This window comes from Saccoglossus kowalevskii, chromosome 1, assembly GCF_978046115.1.
Source record: "Saccoglossus kowalevskii chromosome 1, keSacKowa6.1, whole genome shotgun sequence".
Lineage (NCBI taxonomy): Eukaryota > Metazoa > Hemichordata > Enteropneusta > Harrimaniidae > Saccoglossus > Saccoglossus kowalevskii.
In genome coordinates this window covers 34,791,120-34,807,932 of record NC_140641.1, presented here as the reverse complement: position 1 = coordinate 34,807,932, position 16,813 = coordinate 34,791,120, and the positions used below count along the sequence as shown (strand labels likewise).

The window sequence follows — 16,813 nt, the reverse complement described above, 5'->3', positions numbered from 1 at the left end:
GCTTGTCTCGTGAAATCATATCTAGGGCATGTTTTAATAATTTCTACTTATAATTGTGGAATATATTTACTTAAGAGCTGAAGTTATTTGTGAGTTATCTGTGTTTCATTTCTCACTGCAAGTATCTTTATTGTTCTATTGAAATAAGTCATTTAAAATTAAATTTGTTTGGGGCATTGTATTTACACTGGATTTCATTTAAAATATTGAACACACAATGGGAGTCTTTGCAGTTACTCTGTCTGTCTGTGTGTGTGCATGTATGTTTGTATGAATGTGTGACTCTTCCAGATTTTACTGTGAGTGCAACATATATGTATACTCCTAGCCAGCCAATAGGCAACATTGCCACCCACTTTACTGAATGGTTTAGTGTATGTAATAGACAGTGCTGCACGTGTTGTGTTTTGCAATCACATGCAACCTAACCATATGTGCATGATTAAGTTGTATAGTATTTTTAAACTCGTCTGTTAACTCAAGAACCATTCATCCTATAAATTTCAGTCAAAGTCTTTATATAGGTGCTCTGAAATAATCAATTTTGCATAGTTAATTAGCAATTTTTGTTAGCTGTTTCACTGGTATCTCAAGAGCCACTGCACAAATTTCATGAAACTTGGAACCCTGTGGTAATCAACAGACTTAATGAGTTTTGGGTTGAAATTTCTTCATATTAATTACCTAATTGGTTTAATTAATAATTACCACCAGTAGTACCCAATTTTTAGTTTTTATACTAATACTCGTCAATCTAATTTTGATATTGCAGTTCAGATTAATTTCACAAAAACTAACTTAAACTGCTGAATTATGTCAGATATATTGTTTATTAGCCTAAACTAAAATTTTTAAATTTGATATATTTTCTACATTGTATGTAATGTATTCAACACCCTCGCTTCTTTTTAAGCATTCTTTGATTAGTACATTTAGTTGAACAGCTTTCATATGATTATGAATGTATTTTCAAGTGATTGTGCTATGTACCACTATATTGATTTGATTTTTATTCATTTTTAGGCACTTTAAGCACTAACGCTATTTCTGTCAATATATGTCAACAAGCTTGTTTCAGTTATACGTTAGGTGATCTGAACATTCTTGTATATGCACATCTAATAGACCATATATGGAACATTTTCCTCAATGTATACAGTTTAGTACTGATTTATGTACATATATAATTGTGTGGCAGTGTATTAAGCAAGACGTAAACTGCTTGCTTAATTTACGAGGTTTGTATTCAGATTGAGACGTTGCTTTACTATAGATTGTACCAACTCTACATATATATTGAAGATTAATGGTTGTTAAGGGCAAATATGCTATGTACCGATAATACATAAATATGTGTTCTCGTTATATTTGCGTTTTATTTGAATATTTTTTATGATCATACAACACACTATATCCGAATAATATACATCATGGCATGCGTGTAACTGGTTTGGAGTCTAGAAAAAAAAAGATTTGATTATTTCCACCTTCATGAATGTTTCACAAGATAGGAAAACTGACAAATTGAGGTCACCAGTCAAATTTCTGTGAAAATGTTTAGCTATGTTGTATGAAAAGAGCATGTTTTGAATTGTTTAGAACATTTTATATATATAAATATTGTTATTTATGTCCTATGGAATCACAATTGTCAAATAAATGTCAAAAACACCTGCATTTTCACAATCAAAGAACAAGATAAAAACATTTGTAAATATACAAACTATGATTTATCATGATCATTATTACCACTGGTAATACATATTATTCAGTGTAAGCTTGTTTTAGTGAGTTTATGACCTTAGTGTGATTACCATTGTATGTTTGGAGTTACTATTTTTATTGTAATTTGCATATCATGTGATAACCAAATGAGGATTTACTGTTACCAAATATGGTGATTTTCAAAGTATGCTTACATACGTCATTTTATGGATTAGAGTAAAATAGAAGGTAAATAGTCTCTGAATGTCTGAATACACTATAATCTAGCATAAGATGTCATTATAAATTGCCATGATTTATTTGTCATACTGAATTATTCAAACATGATTTAATTTGCCTGTTACATAATTCAAATGGCTAGAGTACATGTATGATGCCTTCACAGTGGTTTCAAATTTTTGATTGTATTTGAACTGAAGGATATGAATCATCTCATCTAATGAATGCTTCAGTGCTTCTCATCTAGTGGTTCTCATGGAGTAATTTATTAACAACTCCTGGGAAAGTTGAAAAGTGAAAACAATAGTGCAAAAACTAAGTCTTGAAAATAAACTGTAAAAAAGATAAGGGGAAAAATACACATAATAATCTTTAATATACACAAATGTTTGGTTTGTATTGTTTCAGAAAAAAAGATTAATTTTTAGCTTCACTGTTGACTTAGTCGACAGAGTTGAGCTATCATATTTTTGTATTAGTGATTGATTGTTGGCATCAACTTTACATTTTGTTAATTTTGTGACAAATTGGTAAAAAAGTTATATTTTTTACTTTTTGATATTTTTAAAAACCACAAGTCTTTACTTTGATATTTAGCATATAAGTATCTCAAGTGCACATCTATCAGATTTGTTTATTTCATGAATATTTCTAAAATGTTCTAATTAAAAAATATTTTTGTCATTTTTGGTGAAAAAATGTTATCATAGTAAGTTTTATTTTATTTATTTATTTATTTATTTATTTATTTATTTATTTATTTATTTATTTATTTATTTATTTATTTATTTAACACTTTATTTATTTATTTATTTATTTAACACTTTATTTATTTATCTATTTAACACTTTATTTAAAGAGGGTAGGCCAATATACAATAAAGTAATTTTCATTGGGCCCTCTGTAGGGACAAAAAACACAATATACCCTCATTACTCTGGATAAGATGGCTTCCACTTTGCACATCTCAAAAATTACTGATTAATGTTCACAGTATTCATGTTTAAAATGTTATTCTTAACTTTGTTATTATAAACATTCCCATTTTTTGAATTAATTCCTTCAATTCACTCTGCACACAAGACATTTTGTTTAAACTGTGGTCCAGATTACTTGCAAAGTGTAGACTACTTGTTAGAACATTACTAACTGCTCAAAATACTCGCTTCACAAGCTTTTATTCATGTTTTTGATTACATAATTAGGATGAAACACTAAATCAATTTTTGAATATGTCACTTGCCTGTCTGGTTAATTTTCCATCCCATTTTGTGTTCATAACAGCATTTGCCAATAAATTGTTTTATTTGATATGACGTATTTTTGTACTACGCATGGAGTATTGATCTTAAAAGGTCATGTAATTATCAAATGTCAGACAGGCATCACTGCTAAGTAAAGCTAGCAATTATGTATCCTACATGTATATCCATCTTGGGTATAATTTCTTGAATATTCCAGTTATTCTGTCTTTAGCAACCACCCTGGTGGATTGTTTTATGTTTGGAATATAATTTGTACCAGCATACGCGATATATTTCCCATGCAATGATTGAGTGTACACTTTTTAATGTTGAGCAACCATCATGATATAAGTGTATCTAATGGAGTGTTCTGCAAACTGTAAGTGTGACTCCATTTCATGGTGACATTAATGTTTCTGCATGTGCTAGTGTTGGAATGGAATTGAAACCTGAGTAGACTGCTTGCATGCAAGATATCATCAATGCTGTTTGTTAGGTACCTTGTTTCCAAATGTGATTGATATGACCAAGATAATTCAGTGGGTCTATAGTTAAATTTTATTTCTGTTTAGATGTTCGGCTTACACTTGGGAATGCACTAAATGTCAAATAGTGTACGTTGATTGTATTTTTTGAAGTGTTTGTATGGGTAAAGAGTCGATTTTTGTTTGGACGTAATGAGTGGCTCACTAAAAAGGGATGTAATTATTTCGCTAGTAAATAACTAATGCATGGTAAAGTCTGAAATGTGTTAAAAACGCACACTGCTAAAGTGCAGCTGAGGACAGTTTGTTTTTAATCTGATAGGTGTTTCACAACTATTGTTTATTAATAATGTATTGACAAATACATTGTAAGTTAATCATATTTAAGAAAAAATGTTCATCATTGGTACTTCCCCCTCCCCCAATCGCACATGTACTCGCACCCCCCCCCACACACACACTTGCAACCCTTTAAAAAAACAAAGATTATCTTAGATACAAAATAAAACTGTATTCCCATTACAGAAATAAAATATCCATGTTCCTGTCCTATCTTTAACGTTGTTAGTGTTAATATCACATGTTAAATTATATGTTTGAACATTAAGGCAAAGTGAATTTGGTTAGACATGTTGCTCTCAACAATTTAATCTAATTGTGCCTATATATTTGTTATACTTAGCTTTATGTACAGACTATCAGTAGTCCATTTTAAATCATTTCCATTTAGAATGGTTTTAACATTAGTTTGAGATTGGGTGTGAGAATAGTGCTATTGGACCAATCATTGGTTTGGTACACCTTTTTATGTCACTTGGTGTGGTACAGTTTTGATGAGGAGTGTTGCGGGTAATAACTTGATAGCAGGTAATGTAATCTACAAGAAAACTCAAAACGGACTTTTATTTAACAAAGACTTAGAGGCATGAAGTTGAGATTTATTGTACATGCTGTAATTTAGTAACGCTGTAATCAGGTACTATGTTGGGATACAGCTAGGAGCATTTTTGTGATAAAGGCATTCACTATAAATAAGTCTTCAACGACACTGGGTAACGTTGTCAATTTTGCATGCGTGGCAAAGGCTGCATACAAAAAGTGTCTTCAGTATAAAGAATGGATAAAAAATTGCAGGAATTTCTATGCATGGTCTCTACAGTCTGTAAAATTACAACAAAATGTGTATCAGTGATTTGACTTATAAATGTTAGCACAGTCTACTCAAAGGTTAACGCATCATGCACAAATTTTATATCACATTTGTGGAGAAAATCAATTGTGTCGTATATTAAAAAAACACGACACTATATGCTTTAGTATACACTAGTTAAAACTACTTTCATTATTATTCATTTAGCTTTGTCCACTGATTGTTTGATGCCATAATTTATCAGAGTGACATGCGTCTATGGAAATTATAATGATATTGTGCCTCTGATCATACATTGGCTGGTGAAATCCATTAGTATGTAATTAAATATGAATGTTGCTATGTCTAATACGAGATAAAAATTTGTATGATGCAAACGTCAACGCGTCTAATCACTTATATATATATAATGCAAATACTTCTTTCCTATTCAACATTTCTTGGATATAATTGGTGTTATTGCTTTAGGGCTGTCGTGCGTGTGTATTCATCACTGAGATAATAGACGTACTGGATTAGCACTGAATGATAGCACTGTGACGGTTTATGTGTTTGTGAAAAAACTACATGATTTCACTCGGCTTTGTGTATTTTATTTCTACTATATCTTTGATTTCATCAGTCTACAAATCGCCTTGAACACAATCAACCAATACATCACTGACATGCAGGTAATGTACATGTAGTTTTGTTTCCTTCTCTTTCTGAATTGATATTTTATTGAGTGAATCAGTTTCCCTTTACGTTTTTATATGTACAAATATACTGGTATATATTCCTAGAACTAGCAGGCACTTTCTTCTGAATATTCTTTGCCGCCTTCTATTCCCCCTCCCTCCATTGATCAGTTAGTTAATTTTTCAGCAACTGTGTGCTTGAATGAACCTAAGCACAGCTACATATGTAAACTTGTACTGGCTCTTTTTTCCAAAAAGGAAACCACTGTGCCTATATATTGAAATATTATATACATGTATGCAGGACAAAAAACGGCTTTTGTTATTAAATTTGGATGAAAATATGGTTATTACAAAACTATTACCAGTTGAAATGAAATGTGATTTCATCCAAACCCAAATACTCAACAATATTGCACCTAATAACTTCTATATTAATTTTAAAATACGCTCAAATTAATTTTGATTTCACTGGTTGGTCAACAGTTTTTTATTGCCAGGGTTTTGTGCAAGAAAAACACTGTACATTCTCAGTATTATTTTGCCAAGTGTACTTTTAATTACCGTACAATTCTATTAATAGGCAGATATTTATTTAAAGGTTATTGTTTAAACCCCTGAGTTATTTTATTGCAATTAGAATAAAATAATTTTTCATGCTAATTAATTATTTAAAATGTTTATTTTCCCTGCATTGTTTAACTTTTTTTATTTGAACTGTTTTGTAGCTTAAATTATAAGTGCCCATAATTATGCAAATTACCCCCACTAAATTCATACTTTCACTTGTCAGGAAAAATTGTTTTATTTTTGCTTTGTTCGTCAACAGTTAAAAAAAAAGTGAGAAAAAAAAGAAAGAAAAAAACATGTTTGTGGTTCTGTAAAATCTATTGAAAGTAGTTAATATGACACTGGCGGTGAACTCCTTTGTGTTCAAATCATTAATCTGGTGAATATTATTCTCAAAATAAATATCCTATGCATTCTGGTGTTGGAATTGACAATTACAAAATCCCCTCAACAGACCCCCCAAAACATAAAATATTATGTAAGGTATTATAAAAAAAAAAACTGTTAATACTTTGTAACACCTAATGACTGATGTAAAGACGCATGGACAGGCTGCTTTGTGTGTGATATTCCTTTGTCCTTAATAGTAAGATGAATGATTCATGTATGTGCCCAACCAGCCATAAACTAAATTGAAGTGAATTAATCAAGGAAAATGGATTGAAATAGTATATATTGCTGAGAGATTCAGGATAAATGTCGTCATTAAGCAAATATGATAGTGCAACTGTGTATACATGCAGTGTGTGTCTGTCTATATATACCTTCATTGCAAGAAAATGGCCCCATTTAATTTTCACATGTAAATACTTTAGTGTATGTATATATCATGTTTCACAAGACCCTTGGATAGAATGTGTTTATCTCCTCTGTATAATAACATCTATATGTTGTGGCAAGAATACAAATGTGAACACAATAACATTTTTCCCTTTGGGATTTTTTTTATCGTTGTCTTTATATACTGCTATATATGCTGCCAGATTTCTGCAATATGATAGGTGTACTTAATATTTGTCAAAATACTGCATTTTTTTTACTCATTGTAAGTTAACATGTGGTTGTAATTATTCTATTTTTAATAATTAAATTTTTATTTTGGAGCACAATTACAATTTCAACTTTAAAATTTACAGATGCCTATTGAAAATTTGTGATGATTGACCCAACTTGATTAGTGAACATTTATTTAATATTAACAGATTATTTTTACAATGAAGGTTATTGTTGTCATTTTTGTCAAGGTGTGTGTCCTCAATTTGTGCTCAAAGCTTCTTATAGTGATTTTCCGGCTATTGTTGTTTATTGTCATATTTCACAAAATAACCCTTTTATTTTTGACATTTTATTTTTCTCAAGTATTGATTAAATCCATTAAATGATGGCATGTCTATCCATTTGATCTAAATTTAGTACAGAAATTTAAAAAATTATATATGGAATATTTAAAAATATTTGTGTTAAGTCCGACGGTGGGAGAATTCCAGTGGTGGTATTTTACATCATCTTATGAATAAATATTTGTGTGATAACATTCTATTGAAAACTCCATATACCATTCTTCCATAAATGATGTGTGGCGCATCCCCAGAAGGCCTCTCTGTATTCACATTCTTTAAGGGAATTTTTTGACTTCACAATCAAGTCATTCATTAGTTATTGTGACATGTCTGCTTTGTTTCTGCAAAATCTATTTTGGTGAAGTAATATTATTAGAATGGTTGCCTAATCAGGAAACTTTTCAGACTGGGTGACTAATGGCTTAGTTGATGAGAAAAACAACTGGTGACCTGATACATGTAGAAATTGAGAAACCACACCCATCTTTTACAACCCTATACTATGGTGTAATAAGGTATCAAAAAGATGGGAGACAAAGAAACCATGCATGTGTCTTATTTAGAAGAGGTGGTAAATTATTAATGATAGCTTGATTTGGCATACATTTTATACTAAATGGACTTTGTCTACTTGTATTTACTAAAGCCCCTCTGTGTTTTCAATACATTATGTATTAAAACATGCAGGTATACAGTATTTGTAATTATAACCATTGATTTATGCGCAGGTCTTGAGTTTGTTGCACCATCATTATTTTACTGCTTTACACAGCAGTCATTATAGCATGCTGATCGTTAACAACACAGAAATTACGGGCCACACAGTGGATGATTCGTCGTCATACTTGATTTTTTAAGTGACAGGATTTTTTTCAATTACTTTATAAAAGTCGTAAGTTGATAGATTTCTTCCTGTTTTTCATTGACATGAGAATTGTCACACCTTTGTCATACATAATTGATGTTGCAGTGGTTTACCCAAAATGGCATTATCTAGAATTAGACCTGTGTATATACCAAATGCTCTGAAAAATATTTGTTGTATTCTGTGATACTTGATATTTTATATTTTTCTCATTATATTGTAGAACCTAGCAAAAGTCTAATGTTTTCCCCATTCTAGATAAATACTACATTTGCATTTATGCTTAAGAGCAAAAGTAAATGATACAGGAGTGTATGGCATTTTGCCAAACAAATTAATGGACATGACATTTTAATATTAATCATAGATACTTGTAATATATACAACGTGTGCATGCATGATTGGTTAAACCATGAGAGGGTTGTAATATCTTGCATTGTAATCAGGGATATAATTGCATTTGGTGCAAATCTACCAAGGTCACATGTTTAAATGCATGAGGTTTTTGTAATGCTATGTAAACAATGATTGGCAGATGCTAACTTAGTAATATAAAACGTGGGAGAAAAATTCTTTATCAGAATAGTCGTAGGTCAAATTAGTACATTAATTGCAACTGCAATTGAAAGCTTATCAAAGCTGTTTTTATAGTTACAACGGTTGTGGTTATATAACTGCATGTGAAATTCGTCTCATCCACTCTAACTGTATTACTGTTGTCAAAGCGCATGGATCAGTTACACTATTGTGGGAACAATCAACGATTAGCTTTGCAATTTGACATCTGCAATACAGCTAATGCACAGTACTGCACTCTAAGCTGTATTTAGTATGGTAAAACATAAATAAAGTCACTGGATATTATCTAGAAATGCTGCAGACCCTTGATGGCATCAAGAATTGCAACTGTCTGAATATGTATGTACGTCATCAGATAACTCCTTAAGTGTCTTTCTATTGGCTCCTAAAGCACCCTGTACCTGCCATGTTTAATTGTGTTACTTTATGGTAATATTCATTACACCTAGCATGAACTAACAGATGTAAATACGGATGTGGAGGGTTACTCGCAATGGTTTATTTAATATGCACAACGTAGGATTGTCTAATGTACTTGTGTTGAGATTATCCATAGCATAATAACTGATGTTTTTCAGACACTCAGGAGGCGATATGCATGGTTTCACTGACTCAACCCATTAGGTAACTTTTATATGTATGTAAATGATTACAACTTTTATGTATATAATAGATCAGTACATCTATCTCGTATCATTCAACTAAGGTGAGATTTAGAATAGCTAAAATGGTTCCAGATTGAGTAGTTTGAAAACTGCATGTTATTTATAAGTTTGCTTCTGGGAACTGTCTCTATAATCTGATCATGTTCAGAAATGTATTTGTCTAACAAGCTTTACCCAAATATTTATTTGTGGTCACTGAGGTGGATGATTGAAGATGAAAGTTGTTCATTATAATCTGCATTATTAATTTACAACAGACAATTCAGTTAATTATTTTAATTGGTAGTGACGCACATCTAGGAAGCAATAAATTACTATCTCATAATTTGTCTTTATTTCAACTCCTGACAAATATTAAAACCACTTATAGGAAATGTCAAGACAAAGTCTCATTTAAAAGATATCTGATAGAGTGGAATTTTTAATAATAATTATCAAATATTTTTTTACTTACAATTCTGGCAAATAAAGGTCATGGAATTTCAATTCATTAAAATAATTCATCAACTGAGTGATATATGCAAATGTGGATTGCATTCCACAATGGGTGTAACCATGGTTACTCGTTTCGTAAGCCATTAATTGGCATAGGTTTATTAAACCAAGCCCATCATTTCAGAAGAGAACCTTTATTACTTTATTGCAAACCAATCTGTGTAAAGTGCCTGTCGTGATAAATGTTTATTGTGTAGTGTCATAGCAACACACAAGTTGATACTACATTAACGTTTTTATGTTACTGAATGATATCAACGTATATAAAATAACAAGGATATGAGTCATATGACCATTGACAAATAATGACTACACGGCCCCATAAGGTTGTATGGCGCTGTCTAGTGGATTTAATTAACCATCATCAAAGCTTTATATTATTTTTGCATATCAGTATTTGCTTTAAAAGAAATAACATATGTTGGTGTTAATCATTATTTTGTAATGATGTTTTCCATATGAGCGATATAAATATTGTGTATGGCATGTGGGGGTGGGCTGTGACTAAATTAAATATGTATGTGACTGGGTTTTCAATATTTATGTTGGTTCTCTGTACATCATATACTATCGATTGATATCAGCTGTTGGTCCAGATCACTTTATATAGGTAAAAGATATTCATATCTAAATCATTTATTGATTGGTGTCTTATGTACATACTGAACTGACACATCAGTGCCTTGATATCACTGCAGTATAGGGTTTCCAACTTGATTAGTATGTACAAGCTAAAGGCCTTGCAGGCAAGCTGCAAGAGGAGGCCTGTCCTCGTAAACACTTATTTTTAATGCATTTTCCCTCTTATTATATGTAATTTGAGTTGTGCTTTTCCTGTACAACTTTCCAGGTATGATATTTTTTTTCACTGACCTTACCCATTACAAACAATAATAGGTTTTGTGTTCTTACTCTTACATGTATGTACACATATGTTTGAACAATCACAATCTGTTTCACTGGTCTTGTTCATTGGATGTAGATGAACACATAATATGGGTTCTGATTCACATGTAAATTTTTGTCCTGTAGTTAATGCATCTTCTTACATGTAGTTTCCAGTTCAATTTTTCAAGTAATTTAATGTATGTGTAATTGTAAGGTCAGGTCAGGTCAACAGATGGTCTTGGGTGTATAGTTGGCCCCTACCAATAGATACATTATTACCGTAGTATTTTCTAGTCTTGCCATAGTAAATGCACTTTATATCAATACAACCACGTGTGAATTCCTAGGATGACTGAACACCATAGTTTTGTTCCCCCGTGAAAATTTTGTGTTACTTCATTTGGATTCTTGTACTCTGTAGAAAAGTGCATGTCAATTGCCAAGTTTATTAAATAGAGTTTTAATATAAACATCCATGTTTATAACATGAATAATTATTGCCTTTATTTAGATTTAGAATCTATCAGTACAGTAAATAATGTTTCTCAAATCTTGCATGCAAGGTCTGTAACTACATGTATGTATATTTGTACTGCTGTTTGAAGTGTGCTTGTTTGATTGACAGTTGTTAATGTAAACCTTGTGGGATCTTCTAATATGGTTCTATTCGATTAATGTCAACATTTCTAGCATACATGATATGTGCGTTTTATTGACATAGCCATTATGCATGGTGCCTCACAACATGCTCATTGATGACTGCCTCACTGAATTAAATGGCATCTTTCTATGAATAAGGCTTTCAAATCGGAGACACCTGAAATTGGATAAATTGGTTGTCAGGAATACTGATATAAAAGCAAATATTACCATTCCTTAGAGGATGGTAGTTTGTCTAGCGGCTGATCATCCATTCTGCGTTTGGTTATGTATAATTTGTGACAATGTTTGATCACAGGCATCATGATTGTTATTTATCTTGTCTCTGTATTGGATGATTTAATGACAATCAGCACATTGAATTTATTTTGAAACGTGTCAACATCTTCCATCATTTCCTGTGTGATTAAAAAAAAATGTTGAACTCAAATGTGGAGTGATGGAAACTAAAAACTGAAGATTGAGTATCATGTGCTATATTTACAAAATATGGACTACTACTACGTATTATGTATAGGGAGAAAATAAAACGTGTCGGTATTGTGGCTAAAAAGTGAATCATGGTGTGAATGAGTATTCATGTACCTGCTGGTTACAGCATTTATTGATTGATTACTTCTGCATCTTGATAGATGTTTTTTTCATCTACCACATCATTTATCACCATGTTAATGTGTGTAACAGATGACTGTCACACTCTGCTTATATAATGTACATAGATGGTGTATTGTTGTAGCCCTTCTTTGTTTTATGATATACTAATTTTGATTTGGAGTAGACCCCCCCCCCCTCCCTCCACCGGTGATCTATATGATAAATCATTTATTACCGGTAGTTGGTTAATTGGTTGGTTTAACCAGAAATGTTTATGTGGCCTTTAAATATTTGAATTCATGTCATTGATGGAGTTCTATCTTTTTGTAGTATTACAGGGAACAGGGTGAATGCACATGTTACATAATGCCTCGACAACAGGGGGTCACGCCACCAGAAGAAAAGTGGAAACTTCTACACCTTTTCAACCGGATACAAGGCTACAAAGATGATAATGGTAGAGTATTGTCTGAGTCGCTCCAAAAGGTTCCTTTACAGAAGGTAAATATGTATTATGTTCTTTACCAGAATGTCAAATTAAACCTAACTACCATTGTCCGGATACTGTGCTCCATTGGTTTTATTTATGTTGATTAATGGTTTTTAAATACTACAAATAATGTGTGATTCAAAGTTGATGAACTATTATGAATCATCATTTTATTTCAGTTTAACAATATCAATTTTTATCATCATTTGCAAAACCCACATAATTTTTTCCTGTAGGCAGTTGCATAAATTTTGTCCATAATTAACAAAAGAAATTATGGAAAAATGTATGGTAACATTTTTGTGTTGTGTGAGTGGGGCGTTCTTTTATCACAGCCAAACCTTATTTAATAACTAACACGTAGGTATGAAGAGTCCTGTTATTGGAAAGCTTGCATGATTGAATTTGAGTGTAATAAATCTGGACTGTCCTAGGTTGTTATGACATTATATAATTTGAACTTTACCCTTGTGTCCCACTATAGTTTGGATAATTGATGCTCTAGAGATAACTGGAAAGCAATGGTCAATAAATAAGTTATCTTGTAGCTGAACAGTCTTTAATGTGATCTCTCTATTAATTATTATATACACTCTTAAACTTGATTGAACTTGTTTTGATTACTGTTATCAACTGAGCATGTTAGTGGCAGTCTGTATAACTGCATGATTTCGGAACTGACCCCCTGCCCCCACAACAACAGCAATTTATTAGACAATTAATAAAGAATTCTTTCCAAGCTAGGCTACATGGAATTTGGAAATATCAATTTGGTAACTATTTTCTTGATACGTTTTTCATGAATAGATGAATACTGACAACAATTAACGCACGAGGGTCATTGATAAATTCTCGACTCAACATATGGCTGACCTCTGACACAGACTGCTATTTATTTCTCAACAAAATTGTTTTTTAACTTGTAATTCAAGATGAAACTGTAAAATTATATGTTAATTATTGTCTGTTCCATTACATTTCTTTTATTTTCATTTACAATCCCAAACTGTCTATTTAGCATATATTTTGATCAAATGTACTATCAACAATCTGCCTGATGTATATTTCTGGAGTGAAAATCGTTGTACATTGTTCATGTGGTATTTTTTTTTTTATTGATTCTTGATTATCTTAGCACCATTGTCTAAAACATTATTGTCATTTTGTATGAAATGTTTTTCATTTTATCATTTAGTTTGATAATGTAGCATTGAATTTATGCAGGTATGTGCCGTATGTGTTCTATAATTCAATCATATACTACAATGCTATATCAGCTGGCTGACAGACTGTTCGTAAACTATGCATAAATGATGGTGTATTAAAGCAATTTGATTGTTGAACTGTGAACACCATAATTCTGTTTCAATTTTTGTTTTTGACATTTTCTTTCATCCTCTATGATTGATTGTTACACATTGCTAGTAATATTAACTTGCATAATTAATATGGATGAGAACACCCTGTTCATTTAGTGTACAGTTGTGTTGTGTAGAATATTACCAACATATGTCATCCAAACTATTGTAATGGGAACATTGACATTATCCTTGGCGTAACTGGGAATAACACATACACGTACTAACAACATTGCCATGTTGGCTTCTGATTAATAAGTTGAGAGCACATAAAATAAGCCACATTGTCTTGAACTAAATTTCTTAAATTAAATTAAAAGATTACCGAACAATAAAAAACAACTTTTGCAATGACCAAGATCTGTGCTGATCAGATCTAATCTAAGTTTCTGGTTACTGAAGCAGAACTTATTGAGATGATTGATTGTATTGGCTCCAGTGTCAACTTTTTAGAAATAACACTTCTTCTTGTAATCTACTCTTCAAATTACTTCCATACTTGTCATGTTAGGTCCTTTTGGGGTGACCTCATTCAGATTTCTTTCATTTTAAAATGCTCACTATGTATTTTGTTCATTTCAAAATGGCAACTTCATTTCTCTAATTTTACTTAATATTTTTGTCATTTTAATTAAAAAATTATATTTAAAACCACCAACCTTATGGTTTCAGCATACCCTGTAATCCTGTGAAGGCACCTCTTTTAGTTTCAATATCTGATAAAACAAGTCTCATCTTATAGATGTACTACATGTATACACTAATACTAGGGTTAGGTTGAAAGATCTCGTGAGGCTTTATTTTTTGACAATGATAAGTTTGTTTGGTCGCCAATTAAATGTATGATATTTGCACTAAATAGTAGATATTAATCACCAATATTTTAATGTCGTGCCTAATCTTGATTCTTTGCTGCTGACTGAATGCAACCTACTTGCCAGCTTAGAGCATAATTATGGTAATATACATTTTATATACAGGTATGCCTATTATCCATCAGTGATATTGATAGTTCACAAAATGAACATTAAAAAGTAAGGTTTTGAATCTGGATTCAATATATGGTTTAATTCTAGTTTTGGCTCTAGCAGTAACAGGATTTGTACGCAGTCTAGAATGTACAAGAGTTCTGGAGGGAAAAAAATCATGTTTCCAGGCTTTGAAAGGTTTTGAAAGAATTTGTTGTCAATAGTATGTCTGCAGTACATCAAAAACATAAATAGGTTGTTATAGTAGTATGCTTGGTAACTTCATCACAGATCAATTTTCAACTTAATGGATGAACATGAATATTAATTATTTTTTTAATGTAATTACTGTTCATCTTTAGTCATTAATAATACCAGTATTTACATTACATAATTTGTATACTACATTTTTATATCATTTTGTTTATACATTTGTCGCTAAATATAACTTTGTATGGTTTAGCTGATTCATTGCGAGTAATGTTTTTTTTTCTACCATTCCTAAGACTCTCCAAAAAATGAGGGGAAAAAATCTAAGATGAAATTTTGGAGAACCAAATAAAACATTATTCTTTTATCAATCAGAATTTTAGTAGCCATCAATAAGTTATGAAAATTTACCAAATAATTACTTGGTAAATTTTTTGTAGGGGGATAAATTTTTACAAAAACTAATATTAAATACGTTTTTAGATTATTATGATGACTTAATTTTTTTGCAACCTAAACCAGTATTTTCAGTGTAAAAATTTTGTTTAGATATAATATTTTATTGTTTCCAAACTTTTATTCAACTCTTGCCCTGTATAGAAAAGATTATACCAGGCAGCCTTCTTGAATTGAATTCTTGTTTGTTATTAATAGCTAGATTCTCAAGGGGCATGGTCATAATAGTTACATTATTTTATTTATGATTTGCGGATGACAGGAGAAGTTTATTTTTCTGACAGTATTGTGTGTTGAGAGGCCGGGTTTTTTTCATCACCCAGAATGTGGTTTTCTAATATTGTTCTGATTGATTATTTCCAACAACATGGAAATAGAAAATGTTGACAATGATTTAGGTGAAACTTGAATGAGGATTTCCTCTGCACTGACTTATCAACATGAGCCCTGGAATTTTCTTTCCTCTGTGTTTGTTGCTGTATCAGAGAGTTGTCCTATATATATAGATAGAAGAGTTTAATTTATGCAGTGATATGTATGTGATCATCAGGATTTTAAATTGGATTCTATAAACAGCAGGAAGCCAGTGCAATCCGTATAGGAGTGTTATGGTCACATTTTTAGACCGGTGACAAAATTCTGGTCTCTTTGTAAAAGTTTGTGAATTTGGGAAACCATGTCACGGGGAGTCATAATAATCCTGTTCAGCAACAAAAGTGGATTAATTGACTCAAGAAGTCATTTTGTTTAAAAATAGTCAAGTTTAACCTATATGTCTAGTGTGAAAGTAAATACGTTTTTGAAAACTGTAGTGTACCGTTGATTATATTCCAAGGTTTCTTTTCTCTAGCGTGAAATGTCTGAGCATACAAATACCGACACTTTGTTAATTCTGAGAATATAATGTGTTTCTATCTACAGGAGAATCCTGACTATTACAAGATTGTGGGCAGACCACTTGATTTCAGTGGTATTGTTGGTAGAATGCAGAAAGATCAATATTACTCTGTTGAAGAAATGATAGAGGATCTGCTGACATTGTTTAATAATACCATCAGGGTATACAAACCATACACACAAATACATAAGGTAAGGCTGCCCTCTAGTGGTAGGAAATGACAACTACTAATTTTCAATGTCTTGACTTGTATATTATGTTCTTGGCTGTTAACAGT

General features: G+C 31.4%; 1 protein-coding gene across 2 annotated transcripts in view; it reads left to right on the top strand.

Moving 5' to 3' along the window:
* LOC102808437 (uncharacterized) overlaps positions 1–16,813 on the top strand; it is a 45,230-nt gene that overhangs the window by 11,636 nt on the left and 16,781 nt on the right. For both annotated transcript variants that reach the window (XM_078006774.2, XM_085500936.1), the window contains exons 2-3: positions 12,487–12,657; positions 16,560–16,727. In XM_078006774.2, the coding sequence (XP_077862900.2) occupies positions 12,523–12,657; positions 16,560–16,727 (303 nt within the window). In that variant the 5' untranslated portion in view covers positions 12,487–12,522. The remainder of the gene's footprint in view (positions 1–12,486; positions 12,658–16,559; positions 16,728–16,813) is intronic.